A 22269-nucleotide genomic window follows, 5' to 3' on the forward strand; every position below is an offset into this window, starting at 1 on the left:
GGCTTCCTGCCAACAGTTAGTGAGGAAACCGCAAGGTCAATAATCCACCTGACCAAGCTAAGATTCCACCCAGACCCCACCTTAAGCCTACACAAGCAAGCCCCAGTGGAAATTAAAATATGAAAGCTGCTTGTCCCTCATCCTTCATCTACCTCTCTCTCTCTCTCTCAATGGGAAAAGGCAGTAAAGTTGGAGTAGTGTGTTCCTGAGGGTAGAGGACAGAAGACTGAGTGACCTTTCTTTTCTTTTTTTTTTGAGTGACCTTTCTGCTCCCCAAGACCTGGTTCAGTCTCAAACAGCCCAGTGACCCACCACGATCTCTCCCTTAAATCAGGTGGAAAGATCTCACGGAAAAAGTAATTCTAGTTAAACATTTACAGCTCCCTGGGGCAATGCCACTGCTACAGCTACTGCCTGTGCAGTGTTCCAGCATGAAGTGTCAGCCCCGACACACTCATTATACTCCAAGAGAGATGACTCAGTTTATTATTCTCAACCTGACACCATCTTTCCCACATTAGGCTCCAACACTGCACAGAGCTGCCCACACCCACCTGCATAACAGCCCGCAGTTGTCCTCCACCCTCCCAGTCAGCCCCTGGGAGGTGAAGGGGATAAACCACAAGGTCAGAAAGCTTGGGAAAAGCCAAGGTCGGATACCTCAAACAAGGAAACAAACTAGGAAAAGGTGTCAGTGACCACACAGAAGGAATGCAAGGTGGGCATGTTCCCTTGACAATGGGCAAATGCGCAAACCCGTGGCTGCTTGGGCTCTATCATCGCCCAAAGTTAGCAAGAAAGCAAGCAATGCTGTGAGCAGGCTTCAATTTCTGCAGGGTCATGGGGCATCATCCACCACGTGAAGGGGCTCCAGCAGGCTGGAGATGCACGATGCCCATCTGGATCAGTGTCCCGATGCCCTTTCCAGAGCTCGGGCTCGAGCAGCTTTGGCCTCATCCTCCAGCTCATCCAGGAAACGCTCCTGGGACACCGAGTAGAAGGTGTAACCATCTGGGGAGGTGGGCTCAGGAAACCACGTGGAATATGCACAATCCCTTTTCCCACCCAGACTTGCTCAGCCACCCTTGTTGAACTCTCATCCTCCCAAATCAGGGATTCGGTCTTCTGCCCTCGGCTCTTCTAAGCCCTTGACCCCGACTCCGTTATCATTAATTATATTAAAAGAGCACCTTTAAAATGACAAAGTAAGGTACACTTAAACGCTTGGCTCTGCGTTAGAAGTAGCCAAGACTTTTACAGCTCGGGCTCTTTCTACCACTCTCACACTGTCCACCTACACGCCTCTGCTGCCCTTCCCCTGCCCCCAAATGCGGTCTCCCTGAGTCTACAGTCCATACGGATACAGATTGCTAACACCAGGGCCCCGATGCCCAGGCCGGTCACGATGTTCCGGGTCCGCCGCTGTGGCAGCGTCTTCTGCCACTGGGCAAGCTGCACCTGCCGCATGAATTGCAGTTGCGCAGGAGTCAGCTTCTCTCGAGTCGGGTCGATGCGCTGAGCCAGGGGGGCCTTTCCGCTCTTAGCATCCAGAGGGTCTCCAGCTCCTGACGCCGCCATGTTGCTGCCCCGCCCCTCGCCGTTCCCGGGACGCGGGGCTTGCTGGGAATAGCAGTGCTTAGCTGCCTTAGGGAACGCTGGGAGATGTAGTCCTCATTTCCTTTCACAAAGAGCGAGGCTCCCGGAGCAAGGGAAAGGGCGGGGCAGGCGGGAAGGGGCCGTGCTTTCCGATTGGCTGAAGGGTCCGCGGCCGTTGAGGCGGGAGAAAGCTGTGGCAGGCTCGAGGCTGTGCTGGGAGTTGGGTTTTCCTCAGACTTGAGGCGAGGGGACAAGCACACGGAAGGGGACGAAGAATCCAGGGTGTGCCAGAAGACTCTGAAGAGAAGCTAAGGGGGTCGGTTTATGGATCCAGGGAGCCGTCCGGGTGCCCAAACAGGGTTCTGAAAATGGACCGACCTGTGAGGCCAAGATTGGCCTCTCTCAGTGACTTTCAGTTTGGAGCTGTTGCCACAGAGACCATCGAAGACGCTCTGCTCCACTTGGCCCAGCAGAATGAGCAGGCCGTGCAGGAGGCTGCGGGCCGGATGGGCCGCTTCAGGGAGACCCGCATCGTGGGTGGGGACGCAGGCCGGGGGCTGGGCTCACGGGAGACTGGGGCACCAGGCTTTGAGGCACCGACCTTGACATTCCGTGTCCCTTGTTCATTCAAATAAGCTTTAGTGCCTACTCTTTGCCAGGCGCTGGGGGTACAGTGATGAGAAAGGCTCACCAGCACACTACCCTTGATTTCAACATCTACAGAGTACTTATTCTCCCTGCCTCCCAGGGTAGAAAGATGAGGAGAGATGTAGTCCGTGCTGTCAAACCATGTGTATAATCTTTGGAGGCTATTAGGACAAATCTGCAAATGACTATGTGCAAGGGTGGTTAGATAAGTGACCTACCAGATAAAATAAGCTCTTATGGGGACTGAAAGGAGAAATAGAGTGAAGTGGGGGTAGGTTGAATTAAGGAGTCCTCCAGGCCTTGTGGCATTTGAGGTCGACCCTGAAGGAAGGATGACGTTTTGGTTGGTGAAGGTGGTAGAGTTGGACTGTGTTCCTTCCTTCCTTCCTTCCATTCTACCATCTTTCTTTTTTTCTTTATTTCTTCTTTTTGGCCACACTGGGTGGCTTGTGGGAGTTTCCCAGCCAGGGATTGAACCCAGGCCTGTGAAAGTCCCAAATCCTAACCTCTAGACCACCAGGGAACTCCCAGGACCATGTTGCTACTACAAGGGGATAACATGAGTCAAGCTGTGGAAATAGGGACACTCTGGGTGAATGTGGGTACCATGTCATACAGGTTGGCCAGAGCCTGTGGAAATCCAGACCAGAAAGTGGTTTGGAGACATTCCACGTGGAACGTTGAATGACAAAGTGAAGAGTTTTTACCTGACTTAATAGAAAAACAAGAAGGCACTGAAGATTTTTGTTTTGTTTTGTTTAATTTTTTTATGGGAGTGATATAACTGTAACCCTTGCCTTAGAAAAAAGTTATTTTGGCTATGATGTAAAGGATAGATTGGAGTAGAGATGGGAGGTAGGAAGACCAGTGACATCTTTGTCAGTAGTTTTTTAGGTGATAGGGCAGAGGCAATGACAAGGGAGGATGGATTAAAAACATTTCAGAGGTAAAATTTCGGGTTCTGCAATGGATGAATTTTAAGACATGAAGAAGGTGAAGATGCCTATGCCACAGGGTTGAGCCTAGAAATATAGTGGTGCCATTAAGAGAAACACACACACATACATTAAAATAAATAAACTAGGAGGAAACATGGCTTGTTTGGGGAAGAAAATAGCTTTGGTTTGAGATCTGCTGAGTTTCAAGTGCTTATGGAACATCTAATGGAAGGTTTCTAGCAGCCTGTTTAAAAAGTAAGTCAGAAGAGAGGTCAAACTAGAGATAAGGGTTTGGGAGTTCTCTCCATAATAGTACTATTGAAACTGTGGCAGAGGATGAGCTCCTAGAGGGAGAGAAGAGAAGTGGGTCTAGTACAGTTCCTTGGGAGACAGTTTGTGTTCAGGAAAGGAGTAGGAGGAAGAGTCATGAAGGAACCATAAATGGAATGGTTGCGGAGATAGCAACAGAACCTAGAGACCTTTGGAAGCAAGAGGAGAGTTTCGTGAATGATGATGATCAGTAGTTTCAGATGCTTCAGGGATATGCACAACAGGAATGAGGATTGCAAAAGAGCCATAATATTCAACCATTTGGACGTATTTTCTGACCTTTGAGACAGTCATTGCAGCAAGTAGTAGAAAGTAGAAGCCAAATTGCAGAACATTAGGGAGTGAATGATGAAGTGGAAGCAGTAGGTGTAAGCTAGGCTTTCAAGAAATTTCACAGAGATGGAAGCTAGAGAGATAGAGCCCTAGTTTAAGAGAATACAAGGGGAGGGTCTTTGAGTTAATAGATCTGAGTATGTTTGTAAGTACAGAAGGTGGAGCCAGTACTGGGTGAGAGGTGTAACCCTCACCCATTCCACCTAACCCAAACTGTTTTCTTGGCAAATTAAAATGGAAAATAGAAACAATTGCCCAGAAAATTCAGATCAAAAACCAAACCAAGCCAAACAACTACACACACACACACACACACACACACACACACACACCCACACACGTGCGCGTGTGCGCGCGAAAACAAAGAAATAAAACCTTAGCTCCAGCAAATAAAAGGACTGGCTAATAACACACAATTACCTGTTCTAGGATACTTTGCTTAATTGCTTAAACTAATTATCTTCTTCATTGGACACTGTTAGCAGAGCTTTAGCCTCTGTAATGATAAGGTTTTGTACATATATCTATGTGTAACCTGTGTCGAGTAGATTGTTATACTGTCTTGTGCTAGGTTAACTTTTACAGATTTTTTCCCCTTCAGATTTTCTCTGAAGACATGTGGTAATTTGACAAAATGTAATTCTTTGCTGATCAGTGCTCAAAGTTCCTAGTTCTGCAGGAGCTTTGAAAACTAACGTTTATCTTTGTTTCCACCCTTTAATGATATTGCTAACTAAATAGAATTCTATCTGGGGCTGTTCTTTCAAAGAGAAACGCAGGCAGCCTAAAATCTTGCCAAGGTATCTTACCCTTCCCACCTTCCCAATGACTTCCCCCCACCCAAGTTGGACTATGTTCCCTGATTTAGGGGATGTTGCTTCCGAACAAGCCACTTCACAGTAACAAACCTGCCCCTGGGGAGAGGCTCAGCCACCACAGACTTACCCAACAAACTGGTGGTGGAGAGGTGGTGTCCCTCTGTAAGGTGAACTGTGTTTGTAAAGCAATGGGAGTTCTCCGGAGGGTGGTTACTAAACAAACAGTGTTATAAAGAATATCGAAACTCCAGGAGGGACCTCTGTTCCTGTCAACATTCCACTGAAAACAGAATATAGGGGTTAGGGTTCTTATCCATCCGAGAATCTCTCTTGAAGCTGGAGGTTCCCAGCATGGTGTAAAGGCCAACTAGACCAGCTGGTTTGTTTGTGTGTAGCTGGCCAAGCCTTTTATCAGCTGAGACCCACAGGAAGGCTCAAGGGGCCCTGAGGGGGCTTAGTAAGCCTTTGTTTTTGCACGCAGCCTCCTTTTCATGCCTCTCATCTGCCTATTGGCAGCAGAGGGAACCAGGCTCTGCTTGGATTGTTTCGGTCTAATCTTTCTCACCTCCTGACCCTCTTTCCTGGGCCCCATCATGGCTTTTACACAATGCCAAGAGTTCACAGAGTTGTTTTGGTTGCACCTTGTGAATTAGGCTCTTCTTTCCTGTTTTGGCAGAGTTTGTTTTTCTCCTGTCTGAACAATGGTGTCTGGAGAAATCCGTGAGCTACCAGGCTGTGGAAATCCTAGAAAGGTAAAGCCCTGAGCATAAGGTCTTTGTGAGGGGTACCTCTCAGAATGGCTAATGTACCCAGATCTTAAAAAAAAAAAATGCTAGTTGCCCCTTACCATGAGGCCTGGTTTGCACCCTATTTTGCTTGCAAATGTAAAATTTTTTAGCCAGTGATTGATATTGGAGAGGATAAGATGCAATATAGTTTGAAGCACAAACTCCATTTAGTTCAAGTGCATGTGGATTGTTTGCTCTCCCCTTTCCCTCCTTTATAGATTTATGATTAAGCAGGCAGAGAACATCTGCAGGCAAGCCACAATCCAGCTGAGAGATAAGACAGAGCCTCAGAATTGGAGGGCTCTGAAAGAGCAGCTTTCCAACAAGTTTATCCTGCGTCTTGTGTCATGTGTTCAGCTGGCAAGCAAACTTTCCTTCCACTACAAAGTAAGGGGCTGGGGTCACTCCTGGGCACCTGAGTGTTAAAAAAAGAAAAACCAGCTTGTCCAAAGGCGGCTTTGAAAAACCCACGCCTAGGCTAGGTGATACCTCTCATGCGGAAATTCCAGGGTGAAATTATGCTTCCTAAGCATACCTCCTACACACACACACACACACACACACACACACACACACACACAGTCACACAGAAGCAGTTATTAAATAGCCTTAAGTTCTGTTCCCAAAGTATAATTGCTGGACAAATGCCATCATTCATACAGGTCACCTTTCCTCCCCTTGGACTCAAGGACAGTTTACATAAGGTGCCTGAATTGCCAACATACCTATTAGTAGTAAAGGCAAACTATTATGTTTACAAAGGATACACTGTTTCCACATCACTAAGCGATATCTGTATAGTAAAGTTTCATTTATTCAACAAATATTTATTGTCTTCTATGGCCAGATGCTGCACTAGGTGCCATGGCTACAAGAGTAAAAATATTGTCTGTGCTCTCAAGGAATTTATTACCTAATGGGAGAAGACATACAGGCAAATAATGTGAGAAGGTGTTCTGATTAGTGTAAATACAGAGGGCTGTGAATACACTTAATCAGCCTTGGAGAGTCAAGGATGTGTGTTTAGAGAACATGACTTTTTTTTTTTTTTTGAACAAACAACAGAACATTTGTTCATTACCTTCCACCTGCTGTTAACCACTGTCTCCACTCCCATCTAAGCTTCTCTCAGTTCTGTCTTTCTTTGAGATTAATCAAACATTTTTAATAATTATTTTCTTCTGTTAACTTACAGTAATGCATTATTCTCTTGTTATCCAAGATCTCACTGCCTATATCCTCTAGTACAAGTTGAATACAAATAGTGAGGGCAGACATCTTTGCTTTTTCACAATCTTAGGGAGAAAGCATTCAAAATTCCACCATTACAAGTGACGTTAGCTGTAGGAGTTTTGGTATATGCACTTTAACAGAGAAAATGACTTCTTGAAGGGGAAGGTGGGGGAGTTGGGTGGATCCTAAGGGCAGAGGGAGAAGAGGTAAGGAGAGAAGTGGGGGTGTGGGAGGTGGGGAATGAGATCCAGGTACGGGAAATAGCATGTGTAGAGGCTTGGAGAGCATATGGGTTTGAGAACTGCCAGTAATTCTATATGATAAGTGTAAAGTGTAAGGGGGAATTTCCAAGAGAGAAGATGAGATAAAGGCATGGACTGGATTGTGAAGGGCGTTGTTTACTATGCCAAGATGCATGACCTCTATTCTGATACCCTGCTCTCCTTTTCGCTCTATCATGGTTTTCTTCGCTCAGATAATCAGCAATGTTACAGTCCTGAACTTCCTCCAGGCTCTAGGGTATCTACACACTAAAGAAGAACTGCTGGAATCAGAGCTTGATGTTTTGAAGTCCCTGAACTACCAAGTCAATCTGCCTACTCCCCTGGCATATGTGGAGATGCTCCTGGAGGTTTTAGGTACTTTATTAAGTGTATCGGGCATGTGGGTTGGTGTCTTCCACAGAAGGCAGTAAGAATGTGCCTAGGGGTTTGAGGGCAGTGGGCAGAACATGCCAATGAGGAACAGCAGGAAGCTCGCATTGACTGAGGAAAGTCGTTTCTTCCAGTACTTGTCAGGGAAAGAAACACCAGTCTCAGCACCTGGCTTCTATTTGGACTCATTAAGCACTCTCTTATTGTAGGATCAAAGAGTTTATTTGATAGAGAGGCATGAGATAAGAGGAGAAAAAACAAATATGCTCCAGTTGTACATACACTGTAGATGGAAGTTTTTCTACCTCTCCCTTTGTCCTTTAAAACTGACCTCCAGCTACAGAGGTTTCTTACAGTAGAACATAGCAACCGGGAAGCACATTAGCAGCTCAGCAGCTTTGTGTCACATGACAACTGTGATTATGATCAGAGAGGAGGCACATGATGCTCTTCACGTGCGCATACTCCATCCAGGGTACAATGGCTGTTTGGTGCCAGCCACCCAGCTGCATGCAACCTGCCTGACCCTACTCGACCTGGTCTATCTTCTGCATGAACCTGTATATGAGAGCCTGCTGAGGGCTTCAATCGAGAACTCCACACCCAGTCAGCTGCAAGGGTAAGGCAACTCCTTTATTGTAGGCTCCTTCCAGAAACAGGGAGTCAGTAACCACGAACTTGGGAAATGGAGTTTACCTAGCAAGGCACCCAGTCCACAGATAACCTGCCTGGGTTACCTAGTTCTAATTAACATCCACTATGCTGTTTGGATGGATGACTGAGCCCAATCAACAAAACCCTAAAGACTTTTACTTTTAAACTTAAATGACTTCAAGTAATTAACATACATTCCTTCCTAGTTCTTCTTTTATAGCTGCTTATAATTTGCGATTACTGAACTGCTTTCAGTCACTTAGGGAAAAAAGCCAGTCACAGGGTTGCAACTTGGACAAAAGTGTTTGATTACTGTAAAGTCAGACCGCTAAAAAGCCTCCCAGTTATATTTCTTAGGGAGACGGAACAACAAAAGGTGCACAAACCATTCAGACAGGAGGCTCATGTTTTAATCCATTGAGTTGGGGGAGCTTGGAAGAGGGAATCAATTAGCTATTATTTGACCATTTCTTTCCATCTATAAAAATTCCATGAGCAACATAAACAAGTCATTGTTGAAGTCCCATAACCCTAGGATTTGGAAGATCAAGCGTCATTCTAGCTCCAAAATTAATATGGTTTTAATCATTTAGGGAAAAGTTTGTTTCAGTGAAGGAAGACTTCATGCTGTTGGCAGTAGGAATCATTGCAGCAAGTGCTTTCATCCAAAACCACGAGTGTTGGAGCCAGGTATGCACCACTGAGCAGGACCAGAATGGTCAGAATTCATTTAATAGGAAGCATTCCCCCATCAGTTAAAGGAAAACAGAAGACAAGCTATAAAAGATAAGTGCCAAGACCTAGGATTAGGATGAATGAGCAGGATTTGGGAGAGAAAAACTAGGGTAGGACTGAAAAATGTTCTCCAGTTTTCCTCTTATGAAATTGGAAATGGAGGCCCAAGTTCGTTTCTCATTATGATGATAATGCGCTGTTAAAAGTCCCATAAGTGTATCCTCCCAAAGAGAAAAAATGTCAAGACCCAAATACCCCTCTCATATTTCACAAACTTTATCTCCAGTAGAGGGAAATGTCTAGCAGAAACTTTCCATGCTAACACTGTCAGGGCAAAGGTATCCTAGTATAATCTGGCCATTGGCAAACACTGGGATCTGGATTTAATCTTCTCTGTAAATTCAGAGAAATGAAAAAATTTACATTTGGCTTGAGAAAACAGCCCCAGCAATGTGTCTGTTTGTGCACTAACACATGTTTATTTAGTAATAAGAAATCTGTCTCTACTTCTGAAGGTTGTGGGGCATTTGCAGAGCATCACTGGCATTGCCTTGGACAGCATTGCTGAGTTCTCTCACGCAATCCTGACTCACAGCGTGGGAGCCAGCACTCCAGGTCGACAGCAGCCTGTTCCTCCCCACCTGGCGGCCCGAGCACTGAGGGCTGCTGCTTCCTCCAACACATGAGGCAGGCAGAATCTGCCAAATATAAACAGCCTGTGTCACTGTGCCCATCTCTCCCTTTGTTTACTTTCATACTCAGGGTACAAAAGTTCCAAGTATCTTCTGCTCTGTGTTTTGTATTCTAACTTCATGCTTATTTTTCTGCATCAGAGAAAGAGTTAAGGTGAATAAGCATATCTTTTTTTGTCATATCAGACTGAAAATGTCAAAGAGCTGGGAGAAGATATGAAAATATCAGTGAAATTAGTTTATTTTTGTTTAACAAGATATTTATGGCTTTCATTTAACTGTCCATTTTATTAAGAAAGAACATCAGACATGGAGATTAGTATTAACCAGAGGCTCAAAAATGGAGACCATCTGGATGACCTTGACTGAGCATCAAGGAGGTAGCCTTCATTTCCCTTAAAGTTAGTTTAACATGTCTGTTCTGTTACTGAGAGCTACACAAATAGGGCTTTCTCTACAGCTGTCTGTTTTTCCATTAGTCTTTAAAAAAACCAAAAAACAAAAAACTAACACCCATCTCTAAACATGTTTCATCAGTTTCCACATACCTGCACTTGAACTCAATTCTCCCAGAATACAAAGTACTCTATTTTAGTTAAAGAAAAACCCAACAGTGCACCTCTGGGTAGTTATCAGACTGCAGTAAATCTTTTATTACAAATAATTAAACCTCTCCATAAGGCCTGGAACAGTATCAAACACCATTTCATATCTCTAACACAGAGCAGAACAGGCATTCAGTACTAGAACCAAGTGAGAAGTGTTAAATTTCAAGCTTCTGATCACATCACATGGTGACCAAAGCTTATATGTCATTTTCTCATGTTATCCAACTGTGCATCTCACACATCTTGTCGTCTCAGTGGAGACAAAAGTTTCTATTTCATTTTCTAAGTGCAGGAAGTTGAGAGAGATAAAATCCAGTGAACACACATCAATCTCAACTCAGTTAAAAAAAAAAAAGGACTTAAATTAGTTGTTTTGAGGGGACAAAGGGAAAGGACGGTATGGGGTTAAGGGTCAAAACTGACAAAGGCCAGTCATTATACATGGCATGTTGTAGCTCTGGAAACTATCTGTTAAGTGATATTTTAAAATAAAGTGGCTTTTGTGGATTTTTTCTTTTTTGGTATCGTAAACATGTGCTGTTTAATAGTACTCGAATTTAACACTTTTTTTTCTCGCAAACAAAATTTAAAGCCTTTAAGGCAAACAAACCCCTAAGGAAAAAAGAAAGTCATTTGTTATAAAACTGTGAGGATACCCAAGCAAGACCCCACTTAAGATTTGTCAGCATGAACTTAAGAGCTTTTGTCCACTGTTCCTCAGAGTTAAACTGGGTTTTGATGGAATAGGAGCCGCCACTGCCTCCTGTGTCTTCAATCTTGCCTTTCTCCACATCCATCCTACAAATGAACACAGCACAGCTCATTAGTAACTGAGATCCAAGTTAAGTCAGTTCAGGCAAATGGGCAGGGACTTGATCATGGGACCATTCGCGTCATTTTATCTATTAAAGAACTCTTGGCAAGGAATGGTAGTGTATTTTGGATTTGCTTGAAAGCCCAATATCAAGAAGGCTGTCACAAGAGGCTCATTGTCATTGTGGAGTACAGGGACAGGACACACACACCCAAACAGATGAGAAGCCTAGAGGAGAGGGTAAGTGAGGGTTACAGTACTCCTCACTGTTTTCCCAGGCATCCCTCACTTAGGGGAGAGAAGGGAGGCAGAAGAAAAGAAATGCTTTGTTTTGGGGTGATGGAAGCAGCTCAGCCTTACTCTTTTAACTAAAGTGTCCAACCATCTCTGGGCTCCTACAAAATTTGATCCAAAAAAGCATTCCTGTATATTTCCAAGGGTGTAAGGCAGAAACCTTCCTGAAATTGGAGAGCAGGCTTGAGTTCTGTGCCAAGAAAATCCCCCACACCATCTAAGTCAACATTCATTTTCTCCAGGGACCAGGTGGTCACCTTCTGTCCTGTTTGTAGAGTTGGATCAATCTTTGCCCATCAGTGTCATGTGATCTTACTCCATTTTCTGCGTTCCCACCCTGTATACTAGTTTTGCCTCCATTCTTACTGTCCCTTCAATTCTGCTCACTTTGCTTCTACTCTAGATTCATTTGGCACTGGGGGATACTGACCTGTAAGGAAGACAAAAACGTGTCTCGCCTTTCTCAACCTCTTCTTTGAACTGCTGCACACAGTCCAGGAAAGCCACCATTGCATGGTCAAACTTGTTGTCCCAGAAAAACCGCAGCCCCCCAGAACAGTACAATGGCAGCTCCTGCCCGACAAAAGAGAACTGGCTATAGGTGTGGCCCTAACACAGGCTACCAGAGATTGTGCCCAATCCTATCAATCTGTCAAGTCAAGTTCTGTCTGTATTCCACTGGCAACAGTAACCTTGGACAAATAACAATGCACCTAGAACTGTTTCACCACCAGTGGCAATGGATTAAACAACTAGCGCACAGTGATGCTTTCCCCATCCTGGTGCACACATTCTCCTCTGATCCACCCATATCCCTTCTCAAAAGTAAACCATTCCGTTAGGAGGTACAAGGATTCTGATTCCAGTGAAAATGGAGCTTCTCAGAGTACCTTAGATTTGTCTGACAGGGACTCCAGATACGAATGGTTTCCATAGGGAACAAGTCGATACCTAAAATGGAGATGCAGACAGAGATGGATACAGGACTCCTCCTAAAGTGATTACTGGGATGTTATAACCCAGTGATTTTCAGTCATCAGCTACCCAGGGACCTCTTTTATTATTTCCACTCCTCTCTTACCTCCCAAGGGCTCCATGTTAAAGGGTTTTGTTTCCTGAACAAACTACGTTTATTATATAATTATCTGGGGGCCTTTTATGGATGCATATATGTTCTGGTTTAGATTTAGAAACAAAAACTGAAAAACAGCTTTAGGAACACTAAGGTTTTGGAGACAGGAAGTTGGGGACCACTGCTGTGGTCATGCAGTTCAAGGACTGCTCAATTAGTGCAAAGGGCCTGTGGCGAGGGGAAACTAGAAGCAGACAGGCTCTGCGGATAGAATACTTCCAGTTTGCTGGGAGCAATGGCTCTTGCCATAGTGGACAAGAGTACCAGGTGGGAGATACAGATTATATCAAAGACACACCACACTCAAGAAAGGACTACATTTCCTACCTCTGAAATTTCAGACCCATCTTATTGGCTAGGGCATGGAGCAGCAAAACTGTCTGGCCCCAGGCAGCGTTAATCTCATTCCATTCCACAGGAACGCTGGGCAGGCGACCCAGTCTGAAGTTATTGATTGTGCCAAACTGTCCACTGTGCCTACAGAAGAAGGGCAGGGAAAAATACAGGCAGAATTTACAACTTAGCAAATTTGTTAATTTCTTGCTCTCACCTAAAGCCTGACATAAATCTCTCTCCTTATCTCCAGATTCATATATCCAAGCCCTACCTGGCACTTTAAATACACGTCTATAACATGAGTCATCATCTTTCTCCCTGCTGCTCAGACGCCAAAGTAGAAACCTGGGCTTCATCCTTGAATGCTGTCTCTCTCAGCTCCCTTCCCCCCAAAACCACCAAGCTCTGTTGATTCTACCTCCCAAACCTCTTAAATCTGTCCACTTCTCTCCAGACTCAATGCTACGACTCCTGTCTTTTCCTATTTAGATTCCTACTGACAAGTTTCCTTACCAACAAACTTGCCCTCTTCCTTCAAGTCATTTCTCACGTTGCAGGTAAAGCCATCATTCACAAATGCAATTGTACTTATGTCACTTTCCTGCCTAAAATGCCTCAGTGGCTCCCACTGCCTTTTGGAGAAAGTCCAAATCCTTGAATGAGGCCTACAAGATCCTTTAGGAATTGGTAACGCTCCAGTTTCATATCCTGTCATTCTCTGCTTTACACTCAACCTCCAGTCACAATAAGCTCCTTTCATTCAGCAGAAGATTACCACTCCCACTTTCCCCTGTTTCTTTGCAATGATGTTCTCTCTGCCAGCAACAAGCCCCACCCCCGCAGACTTATACTCCACATCTCAGCTTAAACATCAACTTCCTCTGGGGAAAACGTTCCATGCAGCCTCCTCAAATTGGGTAAAGTGCCCTTATGCGTTCCCACAGCACGCAGGGTTCCCCACGACCACACTGTATTACCAGTGCCTGTTACCAAGCCATCTCTCCCATGAGACTATAGCAACTGGAAGGCAGAATGCATATTGCTGCTGTTGCCCTGCCTGTGCTCAGCACTGTGCCCACCACATAGCAGATGCTCAACAGATACCAGTGGAAGTGGACACAATGTCAAATAAATGAATAAACAAATGACCACAGGGGACAGGGGGCAAGAAATCCGCACCGGGCAGATGAGCAGATTTTCATGTGGCTGGAGGGCTTCCCTTTCCTTGGAAGAATAGAAGTCACCAAGCTCTAGAACTCCAAGCCCCTGACTGTGTCTATCGTATCACAAAGTATGAAAGAAACCTAGAGGGGCTGACAAAGACATAGACCCCTATTCTGTGGGAGATGGGCACCCTGGCTTAGCGGTCGACAGCTAACGTCCAGGTGCTTCCTAGATGCTCCTCACCCTCCAGCTCTGATTACCAAATGTGGAAGGTCGCGTTAAAGACATTGGTTTTCTTCAGCTTGTCCAGCTGCATCTGGGCATAACGCATCTGGTTTTCTACACTCTTCAGCTCATCATCCAGTTCTAGCTGTTGTCGTTTAAATTCACTGTATTCCCTTTGATACCTGTGAACAGCCAAGGTGGCCATTAAAGACTGTTAGTTTGGGAGCTAAAGTTCCTCTCCCACCACCCCTCTTAACGATTTCTTCTAGCGATTATGGTCACTTCTAATTACAGCATCTTTTACATTTGGCATAGATCCCACTCAAAGGAACATACTTGCCCTAGATGTTTTGCCTGGGAGGTTCAGAAATGTCTCAAATTCCAGCTGCCCATATGCAAAAAGGGGAGGAAAACAGGACTCTCCCAAACCAGGACCAGACACCTCTTGGATTTCTGATCTTTTCCAGAAACAAGGTGAGTTAGTCAATGGTGGTTTCTTCCCTGAATTGGCCGTAATTGAACGTCTATCACTTCACCTCTATATGCTTATTGTCCTTTAAATGGTTAGCATACATAATTTCTAATGGAACTTTTACACTACCCCATGAAAAAATTAACTTTTTCCCTGTCCTTCATTCCCCACCTTTAATTAGTGTGGACTCTGTCTCCTCCACAAGACAGAGGGTTCTCTCAGGTCAAGAGCACCAGTGAAATTTTTGAGCTGGAAAAGAACGAACATGTAGGCCAACATGCTCATCTCCACAGAGGAGGATGCCGGGTTTAGTAGCTGACTTACCCAGTTCCCTACAGGTCAGAGCTGTGACTAGAGGCCTGGTTCTCGGCTCTCTATTTAACCAACGCTTTTGTCACTTAATTATGCTGACCCTTCACACATAAGCCTCCCAACCAACCTCTAGAAACAGGGCCTGGAAACAATATGCAGGATCTAAAGCAGACGTGCCGCTGAATGACAGCTGACTGCGGTTTACAAGCTAATCAGACACATTCAGCTGGAAGCCATTTCCTCTCCTAGAGCCTTGAGGGCAAGAAGACAGAAGAACAGGGTGATCACTCACTGAGCTTCCTCTTGATCCAACCTCTCAGCCTCAGCCTGGACCTTCTCGAGATTTTCTGCCACTATCTTACGGTTCTTTTCCACATCTTCCAGCTCTTGGATCAGCCTCTCCTCCTCTAATGCCAGCTCCTTTAGCTCCATCTGGAGCTGTTCGCTGTCATCTTCATTCATTTGCTCTAAGATCTCCAAACAGCGTCTGCCAAGGACACAGGCAGGGAATGCTTACCAGAGGGAACCTGTCATTCCATTTACCTGAGTGGAGCACAGCTCTTGCGTAGGGGCCACAGGGTCCCAGAGCAGCGAGAGCTCTAAGACCCAGAGCTTTGTTTCCAGGCCCAGGCTCTGGGGGCACTCACTTGTAGTTCTGACACTCATTTTCAGTGACGTTGAGCTGAGTGTCCAGCTGGTCTAAAAGAGTATCTGTGCATTCCTCACACAGTGGGTGATCCACATCTGTCTGGCCTGACATGATGTCAAAAAGGTCCCCAGTGACCTGGAAGTGTGGGATATACAGGGTAGGGCCTGCCCCATGTTACCTGCCCAGACACCCCCTCTAACAGCCAGGCCCACTGCCAGACACTGGAATGAGGGAGACTTGCCTTCAGTCTTCGGCTGAGGTTCTCCATGGTGCCTCCATCAGATGCCTCCCCGATCAGAGTGAAGCTGTTGGCACTTTCTGTAGACATCATCCTGCAGACAGCCCCCCGCCCACGGGCCACATGAGGGAGCAGAGAGGCCTCCTCCACCTACTGCAGTGCCAGTGGCAGAGACTCTCAAGTACTGGCTGAGGGGCCTCAAGGCACATACCCACTCCTAGCCCGACTGACCTCCCAAGGGTACCTCTCTCCCAAGGGAAGGCCATGCTGGTCTTCCACAGGGGCACTCAGCACGAAGGTTGGCCTGGATGGACTAAGGAGGGAGAGGGGACATCAAAAACTGATGTGTGTGTGTCTATAGCAGAAAAGGAAGGAGAGTATCAAAAGACCATTTCTTAACATTACACCCCGTGCCAGCCACCTTCACATGCATCAATAACTAAGAACCTGAACATCTAACAACATTTACTACCTTAAAACTTTTCAAGAGCCCGTCTCTTTTATTAGTCAGTCAGGCTCTCAACTTTTCTCAGTTCTTCACCATGAGAGCTATTCTTCTTTCCCATTGTGTGAATGGCTACAGGAAAAAAATACTGGAAGGTGTTGGGCCAGGTGTAAGGGAATGCGTCTTTTCTGGAAGAGCCAAAAGGCTAGGTGATGACTCATGTCCATCACCTGGCTCCAGATCTCAATTCTCAGTTCAATTAAAATTCTACTGGCCTTTGGCAAGGAACAGGGGACTGAGAAGTAGTAGGCACCTGGCTGGGGGGATGAATCTGCGAGAGACACCATCCTGGCGAGTTTCAATAAATGGCTCCTGGGGAGGAAATAAGAGGGCATTAGAATCCTGGCAGCTTAGAGGTGGAGTCTATTTCCCCAACAGCCTCAGAACTATTTCGCTTTACCCTTGATTGATAACCACAAGACTTGAGAAATCACAGGGACTTAAAAAATAGGTGTTATCTGGCCTTGGATACATGTACTAAGAAAGGACCCCTGGTACAGACAAGCCCCAAGTCCCTTTTGATTTTTTGTGAGGAACAGCATTTCCTAACAATGTTATACTCCATTATGGTTATATTTGCATTTTCTCAATACTTACCAGTTGGGGTAGGGGAGAGAACGCCCTAAATCATGGCACAAGGAAAAAGCCAGAGCAGACTGCAATGAAGTTTGCCACGGCACAGAACAAAGTAGATATTTTGTGTTTTCTATACTTTGATATAATTTATATGTGATCAAAATCTTATGACATTTATCTCTGACAATGAAAATTATCACTCAGGTTATCGCAGTTTAAAAAATGACATGTTCTCTAACACTGCCAACCCTTTCTAGCTAGTGTAATCACACAATTTGATGCCCAAGCCAAGATACTTTTGAGACTAGAGAGGAGCTGATATTAATAATTGGCTAGGACAACAGATGTAAACCAGGAATGCCTTAGGATGAGCTGTGTACCCAGATCATACCATCTCCCACCTATAATGGCATATAATTCCGCTTCAAATAAAGAAGAGCCTCTCTTCACATTTCTGAATGGATGACTCTTTCAGCAACCCTGTGACCGCAGGTGCACTTCTATGTCTCCAATGATCCACAGTGGCCTGATCACTCAGAATGTCTCTTGTTAAACAGAGATCCCAAACATCTAGGGGCTCTAGGAGCACCAAGTACCCTGCAAAAACCTACTTTGCATTCCAGTGTTTTCATACCTCTCCTGAGTTAGCCTCTTCCTCCTGGGTCTCTCCTGGTTTCACGTGGGCTGTGGCAAGTAATGGAGCTAAGAGCAAGGAAAACCATTGAATCTTTCAGAAAGAGTCTTCTCAGAGGATGAGCATGTATGAAAGTAAGGAATCAGAAATATCCTCCACCTTTTTCTTAAAGTACAATTTACACAAAGAAGAATCTGTTGTCTTTTTTCCCTTTACACCCATTAGATCAGATTAAGGAACTGTTAAATTTTTTCCAGTGTAATGGTATGATTATGTCTTTAAACAGACATGTGCCTTTCAAAAACACTAAAGTTTTTATGGTATTTATGTGCTTGGGATTTGCTTCTAAATAATTTGGGGTGGGGGGGGAATGGATGGGGCTGTAGATGAAACATGGTTAAATATGTATGGATAATTGTTGAAGCTTGGTGATGAGTACCTGGAGGTTCATCATAAACTTTGAAGTTTTCCATAACAAAAGTTAACATCCCCTTTCCCCCAGAATAAGTGGGAAGTAACACAAGAGAACTTTCTGAGAAGATGAAAGCTTTCTACATCACAATAGAGGTGTAAGTTACATGAGTGTATACATTTGTCAAAAACATACAGCTATGGGGAATTCTCCAGCAGTCCAGTGGTTAAGACTCCGCACTCTCACTGCCAAGGGCCCAGGTTCAATCTCTGGTTGGGGAACTAAGATCCCACATCAACAAGCTGCGCCTCACGCCCAAAACAAAACAAAACACTCCACAAACAAAACAAAACAAAACAGCTGGGACTTCCCTGGTGGCTCAGTGGTTAAGAATCTGCCTGCCAATGCAGGGGACACAGGTTCCATCCCTGGGCCGGGAAGATCCCACATGCCCCTGCGCCACAATTACTGGGCCTGCGCTCTAGAGCCCTTGAGCTGAAACTATTGAAGCCCGAGTGCCTAGAGCCCGAGCTCTGCAACAAGAAAAACCGCCACAGTGAGAAGCCCGGGCACCACAACGAAGAGTAACCCCCCTCCCCCACTCGCCACAACTAGAGAAAGCCTGAACGCAGCAACAAAGACTCAACGCATCCAATAAATAAGTAAATTTATGAAAAAACCCCCCAAAAACAAAGCCAAAAACAGCTAAGGTTTGTAATATATAAATCTTGACAATTAGGGACTTCCTTGGCTTTCCAGTGGTTAAGACTCCACGCTCCCACTGCAAGAGGTGCGGGTTTCATTCCTGGTTGGGGAACTAAGATCCCACATGCTGTGCAGTGTGGCCAAAACAACCACAAAAACAACAACAACAACAAAAACCCCAAACACTTGACAATTAAAAATTGTCAATGTGTGACAATTTACCTTAAAAAAAAAAAAGGAGGCAAAAAGCAAAATAACTGACTGGAGATGGGAGGTGAATGGAAGTCTAGGGAAAACAAGAATGGCAGGATGTAGCTAACTGTTGGAGCTGGATGATGGATACAAGGGAGTTCACTACACTATTCTCTTGACTGTATGTTTGAAATTTCCCATAATAAAAAATCAATATATTAAAGAGTTAACTCCCCTTAGAAAAGAGAAGTCAGATATTAATAATAGCTAATATTTATTAAGTACTTCTCCCCAGCATATTCTTAAGTATTTATGGTCTCTGTCATATTTGATCCTCACAACCACCTTGAGATTTTTTACATTTTACAGATAAAGAAAACCAAGAAACCAGGGTTAAGAGAGATGAAGTAACTTGCAAAAAGTCATTCAACTAGTAAATGAGAGCCAGGATTTAAATACAAGCAGGTTGACTCCAGACCCATAAGCTTATTTTAACTGCCTATTCAGCCTTTTCTTTTTTTCTCGCTTCATCTCACTTCTTGGGACTTTGAGACTCTACTTATCAGCTTGGCCACTGGATAAGTCACCTTAACTTCTCTGAGCCTGAATTCCTCATGGATAAAATGATAATTTTACTACTACTCCGTAGGGAAGTATGACTAACTGTACCATTTCATAGGGGTTAATGCATGTAATGCACTTGGTATATGGCAAGTCCTCAACAATTGCTGTTTGTTTTTATATATACATATCCCTTAACTCTGAAAGAGCAGTAGCCGAAAACTAAGGACCTTTCCTTGCTACAGAAAGCTCTCATAAGCACATAGTGTCAGAACTCTTTTATGTTCTCAGTAAGAAAACAAGGAGCCAGAGAGATGAAGCGACTCTCTGAGGCTCACAAGGCGCGTCTGTGGCAGGCTATGTGCAGTTCTTAAGACCTTCATCTCCAAAGCTGCCCACTTCTAACGATCTTGACCACGCTCTTTCCAAGGGTCTCGCTGACCTGTGAGCTCCTGGATGGTGACACGGTCCAGGATCTTGAAGCTCGTGTCCAGTTTCAGAGGCTGGCTGCAGCGCTGACACACGAAGCTCACCTGCATTGTGCTGCTGGATGTCTTAGACCCCTCCATCCCTGCGGCGGTGGAAAGGAGACGACGTTAGGGAGAATCGGCGGCCTTGAATCCCCGGTCCAGGGCTACCACCTGCCTTATTATTATGGTGAAGGGGTAAAGTCCCCGTCCGCACCGTTCCCTGTAGGAGCCGTAGGATACCAGGAGGACCTGCTTTCGGGGCAGCCCCGGCAAAGGCAGTTTACAGCCCAAAGTCAGGGAGGGTCTGCAATAGGGGCCGTGAGGGTTCCCAGGTACCCTTCTAAGGTAGCTGTTCAGCCCTCGACGCTCTTCACCTCGGGACCCGGAGCCCGCCACCCTGGTCCGGTCTACCGCGGGGGCACCGTGGCTTCGGGTCTATCTGAGAGCGGGGCCTCCAGGATTGCCATCGCCCAGCCTTCAGCTACTTCCCGGTCCGCCAGCGGCGGACTTCCGCCGGGCCCGGACGTGACGTCACGACGGCTGCAGCTGCTCTGGGAGCCAGTCATGGTCCACCCGCTTCCGCCAGGCTGCAGCCTGTAGAGGCTGAGCTGGGAAACGCGGCAGGCGTGGGCCGGCGGGCCGATGTCGCGAGAGGAAGCGGAAGGACCGCTTTGGGAAGGAGTCGGAACACTCCGGCTTTTTCTAATTCAGTGGTTTTTCTTCAGATTTGTCACTTCTGAGCGGAGTCGCTTTCATTATTCACTGCGGTATCAGTTTTTTTTTTTTTTTTTAAGCTCTTTACTGGAATATAATTGCTTTACACTCTTGTACCAGTTGCGGTATCAGTTTTTAAAGTTTCTCTTTGGGAGAGGTGGGCGTTTTCTCAAATGCCAAAAAGAGTGGTAGACACACTTGGAAGGGAGAGTGAGGAGGTAAACTTCATTGTTTCATTTTATATTTAAAAATTTCAATTATAATTAGGGAAAGTCGAACACTTCAGATATTGAAACGTATTATAAAATTATAAAACTAAGACATTTTTGTCTTGGTGCAGGATTATCAATGGAACAGAATAGACTTCAAAAATAGACCAACTATACAGGGGGATTTACTATGTGATAAAGCTAGTATTTCAAATCAGTGGGGAAATGAACTGCTTAAGAAGTGATTAGTGGGGCCAAAGAGCCGTGGAAATGGTTTGAGCTGAATCTTCTACTTCACTGTTTACACCAACAGAAGTTCCAAGTTAGTCACAAATTTAAGCGTCAAAAATAGAGTGATTAAAGGTACTAGGTGAAAGCATGAGTGAACATTTTTTATAATCTTGAGGTAGAGAAGGTCTAAGAGTGACTTGAAAGTCAGAAGCCGAAAAGGAAAATACTGAATTTTTTTCCTTAGAAATTAAAACTTTCCGAACTATCAATGACGTTAAAAAAATTTATGGAAGAAAAATGTGGAAAATAGTTGCAGCTCATAAGAAAGAGGACAGTAAACTTAATATACAGAAGTCTATTCAATCAATAAAGATAGCAATAGGCCGGTAATGAAATGGGCAAAGAATATGAAAAAACTCACAGAAAAACAAGTGGTTGATTTAAAAAGTTAAAAGATATTTCATTTTACTTGTAGTTAAGTCAGTGGAAATCAAACAAGTAAGGCAGCATTTCTCATTTGTGAGATTGGTAAAGGCTGAACCAGTTGATAACATCCGGAGTTGAATAAATTTATTTATGTATTTATTTATTGGCTGCATGGGGTCTTCATTGCTGCACGTTCGCTTTCTCTAGTTGTGAGCAGGGGCTACTCTTCATTGTGGTGCACAGGCTCCTCATTGCGGTGGCTTCTCTTGTTGTGGAGCATGGGCTCTAGGCACATGGGCTTCAGTAGTTGTGGCACATGGGCTCAATAGTTGTGACTCACAAGCTCTAGAGCACAGGCGCAACAGTTGTGGTGCACAGGCTTAGTTGCTCTGCAGCATGTGGTATCTTCCTGGGGCAGGGATCGAACCTGTGTCCCCTGCACTGGCAGGCGGGTTCTTAACCACTGCTCACCTAGGAAGTCCCCAAAATTTAAATGTTCATGTTCTTTGATTGATAAAGTTTCTTTCTAGGAATTTTCCTTATAGATATGCAAGTGATCAAATATAGATGTGCAAGAAAGTTCACGGCTAAATTTCCTTCAGTACAGGGATAGTTTAAATAAATTTGGCAGAATACTATGCAGCCATTAAAAAGAATGAAGTAGCTTGCTTTTTACTTGGTTCTTTTGGCTACTTTGAGAATGGTCTGAAGAAGGGCAAGGGTAGAAGCAGGGAGACCAGTTGGGGAGTTTTGCATGAATTGAGGCAAGAGATGATTATCAGTTGAAATAAGAAAAGTTATAGGCAGTAAACATGATATGATTCCATTTGTATAAAAAATAACGTGGTATATAATATGACATGTTATACACTATGTTATATGAAATGATGTACAGCAAGCAGTGTCCTTCACTGAACAACAGGACAGAGACTTTTACTTCATACAAGTTTGTATTGTTAGATTTTTTTTTAA

General features: G+C 44.7%; 3 protein-coding genes across 3 annotated transcripts; 1 reads left to right on the plus strand and 2 right to left on the minus strand.

Annotated features, from left to right (window-relative positions):
- Positions 1 to 467: 467 nt before the first annotated feature.
- On the minus strand, positions 468 to 1600 carry LOC130840410 (cytochrome c oxidase assembly factor 3 homolog, mitochondrial). Its single transcript, XM_057715897.1, has 2 exons — positions 1365 to 1600; positions 468 to 1011 (listed from the first exon to the last, which is right to left on the minus strand). Exons 1-2 carry the CDS (start codon positions 1576 to 1578, stop codon positions 905 to 907), a joined length of 321 nt encoding a protein of 106 aa, XP_057571880.1. The 5' UTR covers positions 1579 to 1600; the 3' UTR covers positions 468 to 904.
- Positions 1601 to 1964: 364 nt separating this feature from the next.
- On the plus strand, positions 1965 to 9412 carry CNTD1 (cyclin N-terminal domain containing 1). Its single transcript, XM_057716095.1, has 7 exons — positions 1965 to 2133; positions 5340 to 5415; positions 5670 to 5838; positions 7160 to 7322; positions 7812 to 7956; positions 8585 to 8681; positions 9242 to 9412. The coding sequence occupies exons 1-7, from the start codon at positions 1965 to 1967 to the stop codon at positions 9410 to 9412; spliced, it is 990 nt and encodes a 329-aa protein (XP_057572078.1).
- A 632-nt stretch (positions 9413 to 10044) lies between these two features.
- On the minus strand, positions 10045 to 20225 carry BECN1 (beclin 1). Its single transcript, XM_057716097.1, has 12 exons — positions 20092 to 20225; positions 19690 to 19818; positions 17378 to 17445; positions 16421 to 16479; positions 15666 to 15756; positions 15423 to 15559; positions 15068 to 15262; positions 14027 to 14173; positions 12594 to 12743; positions 12025 to 12085; positions 11565 to 11707; positions 10045 to 10824 (listed from the first exon to the last, which is right to left on the minus strand). Exons 2-12 carry the CDS (start codon positions 19814 to 19816, stop codon positions 10656 to 10658), a joined length of 1347 nt encoding a protein of 448 aa, XP_057572080.1. The 5' UTR covers positions 19817 to 19818; positions 20092 to 20225; the 3' UTR covers positions 10045 to 10655.
- Positions 20226 to 22269: the final 2044 nt, after the last annotated feature.

This window comes from Hippopotamus amphibius, chromosome 17, assembly GCF_030028045.1.
Source record: "Hippopotamus amphibius kiboko isolate mHipAmp2 chromosome 17, mHipAmp2.hap2, whole genome shotgun sequence".
Classification (NCBI taxonomy): Eukaryota; Metazoa; Chordata; class Mammalia; order Artiodactyla; family Hippopotamidae; genus Hippopotamus; species Hippopotamus amphibius.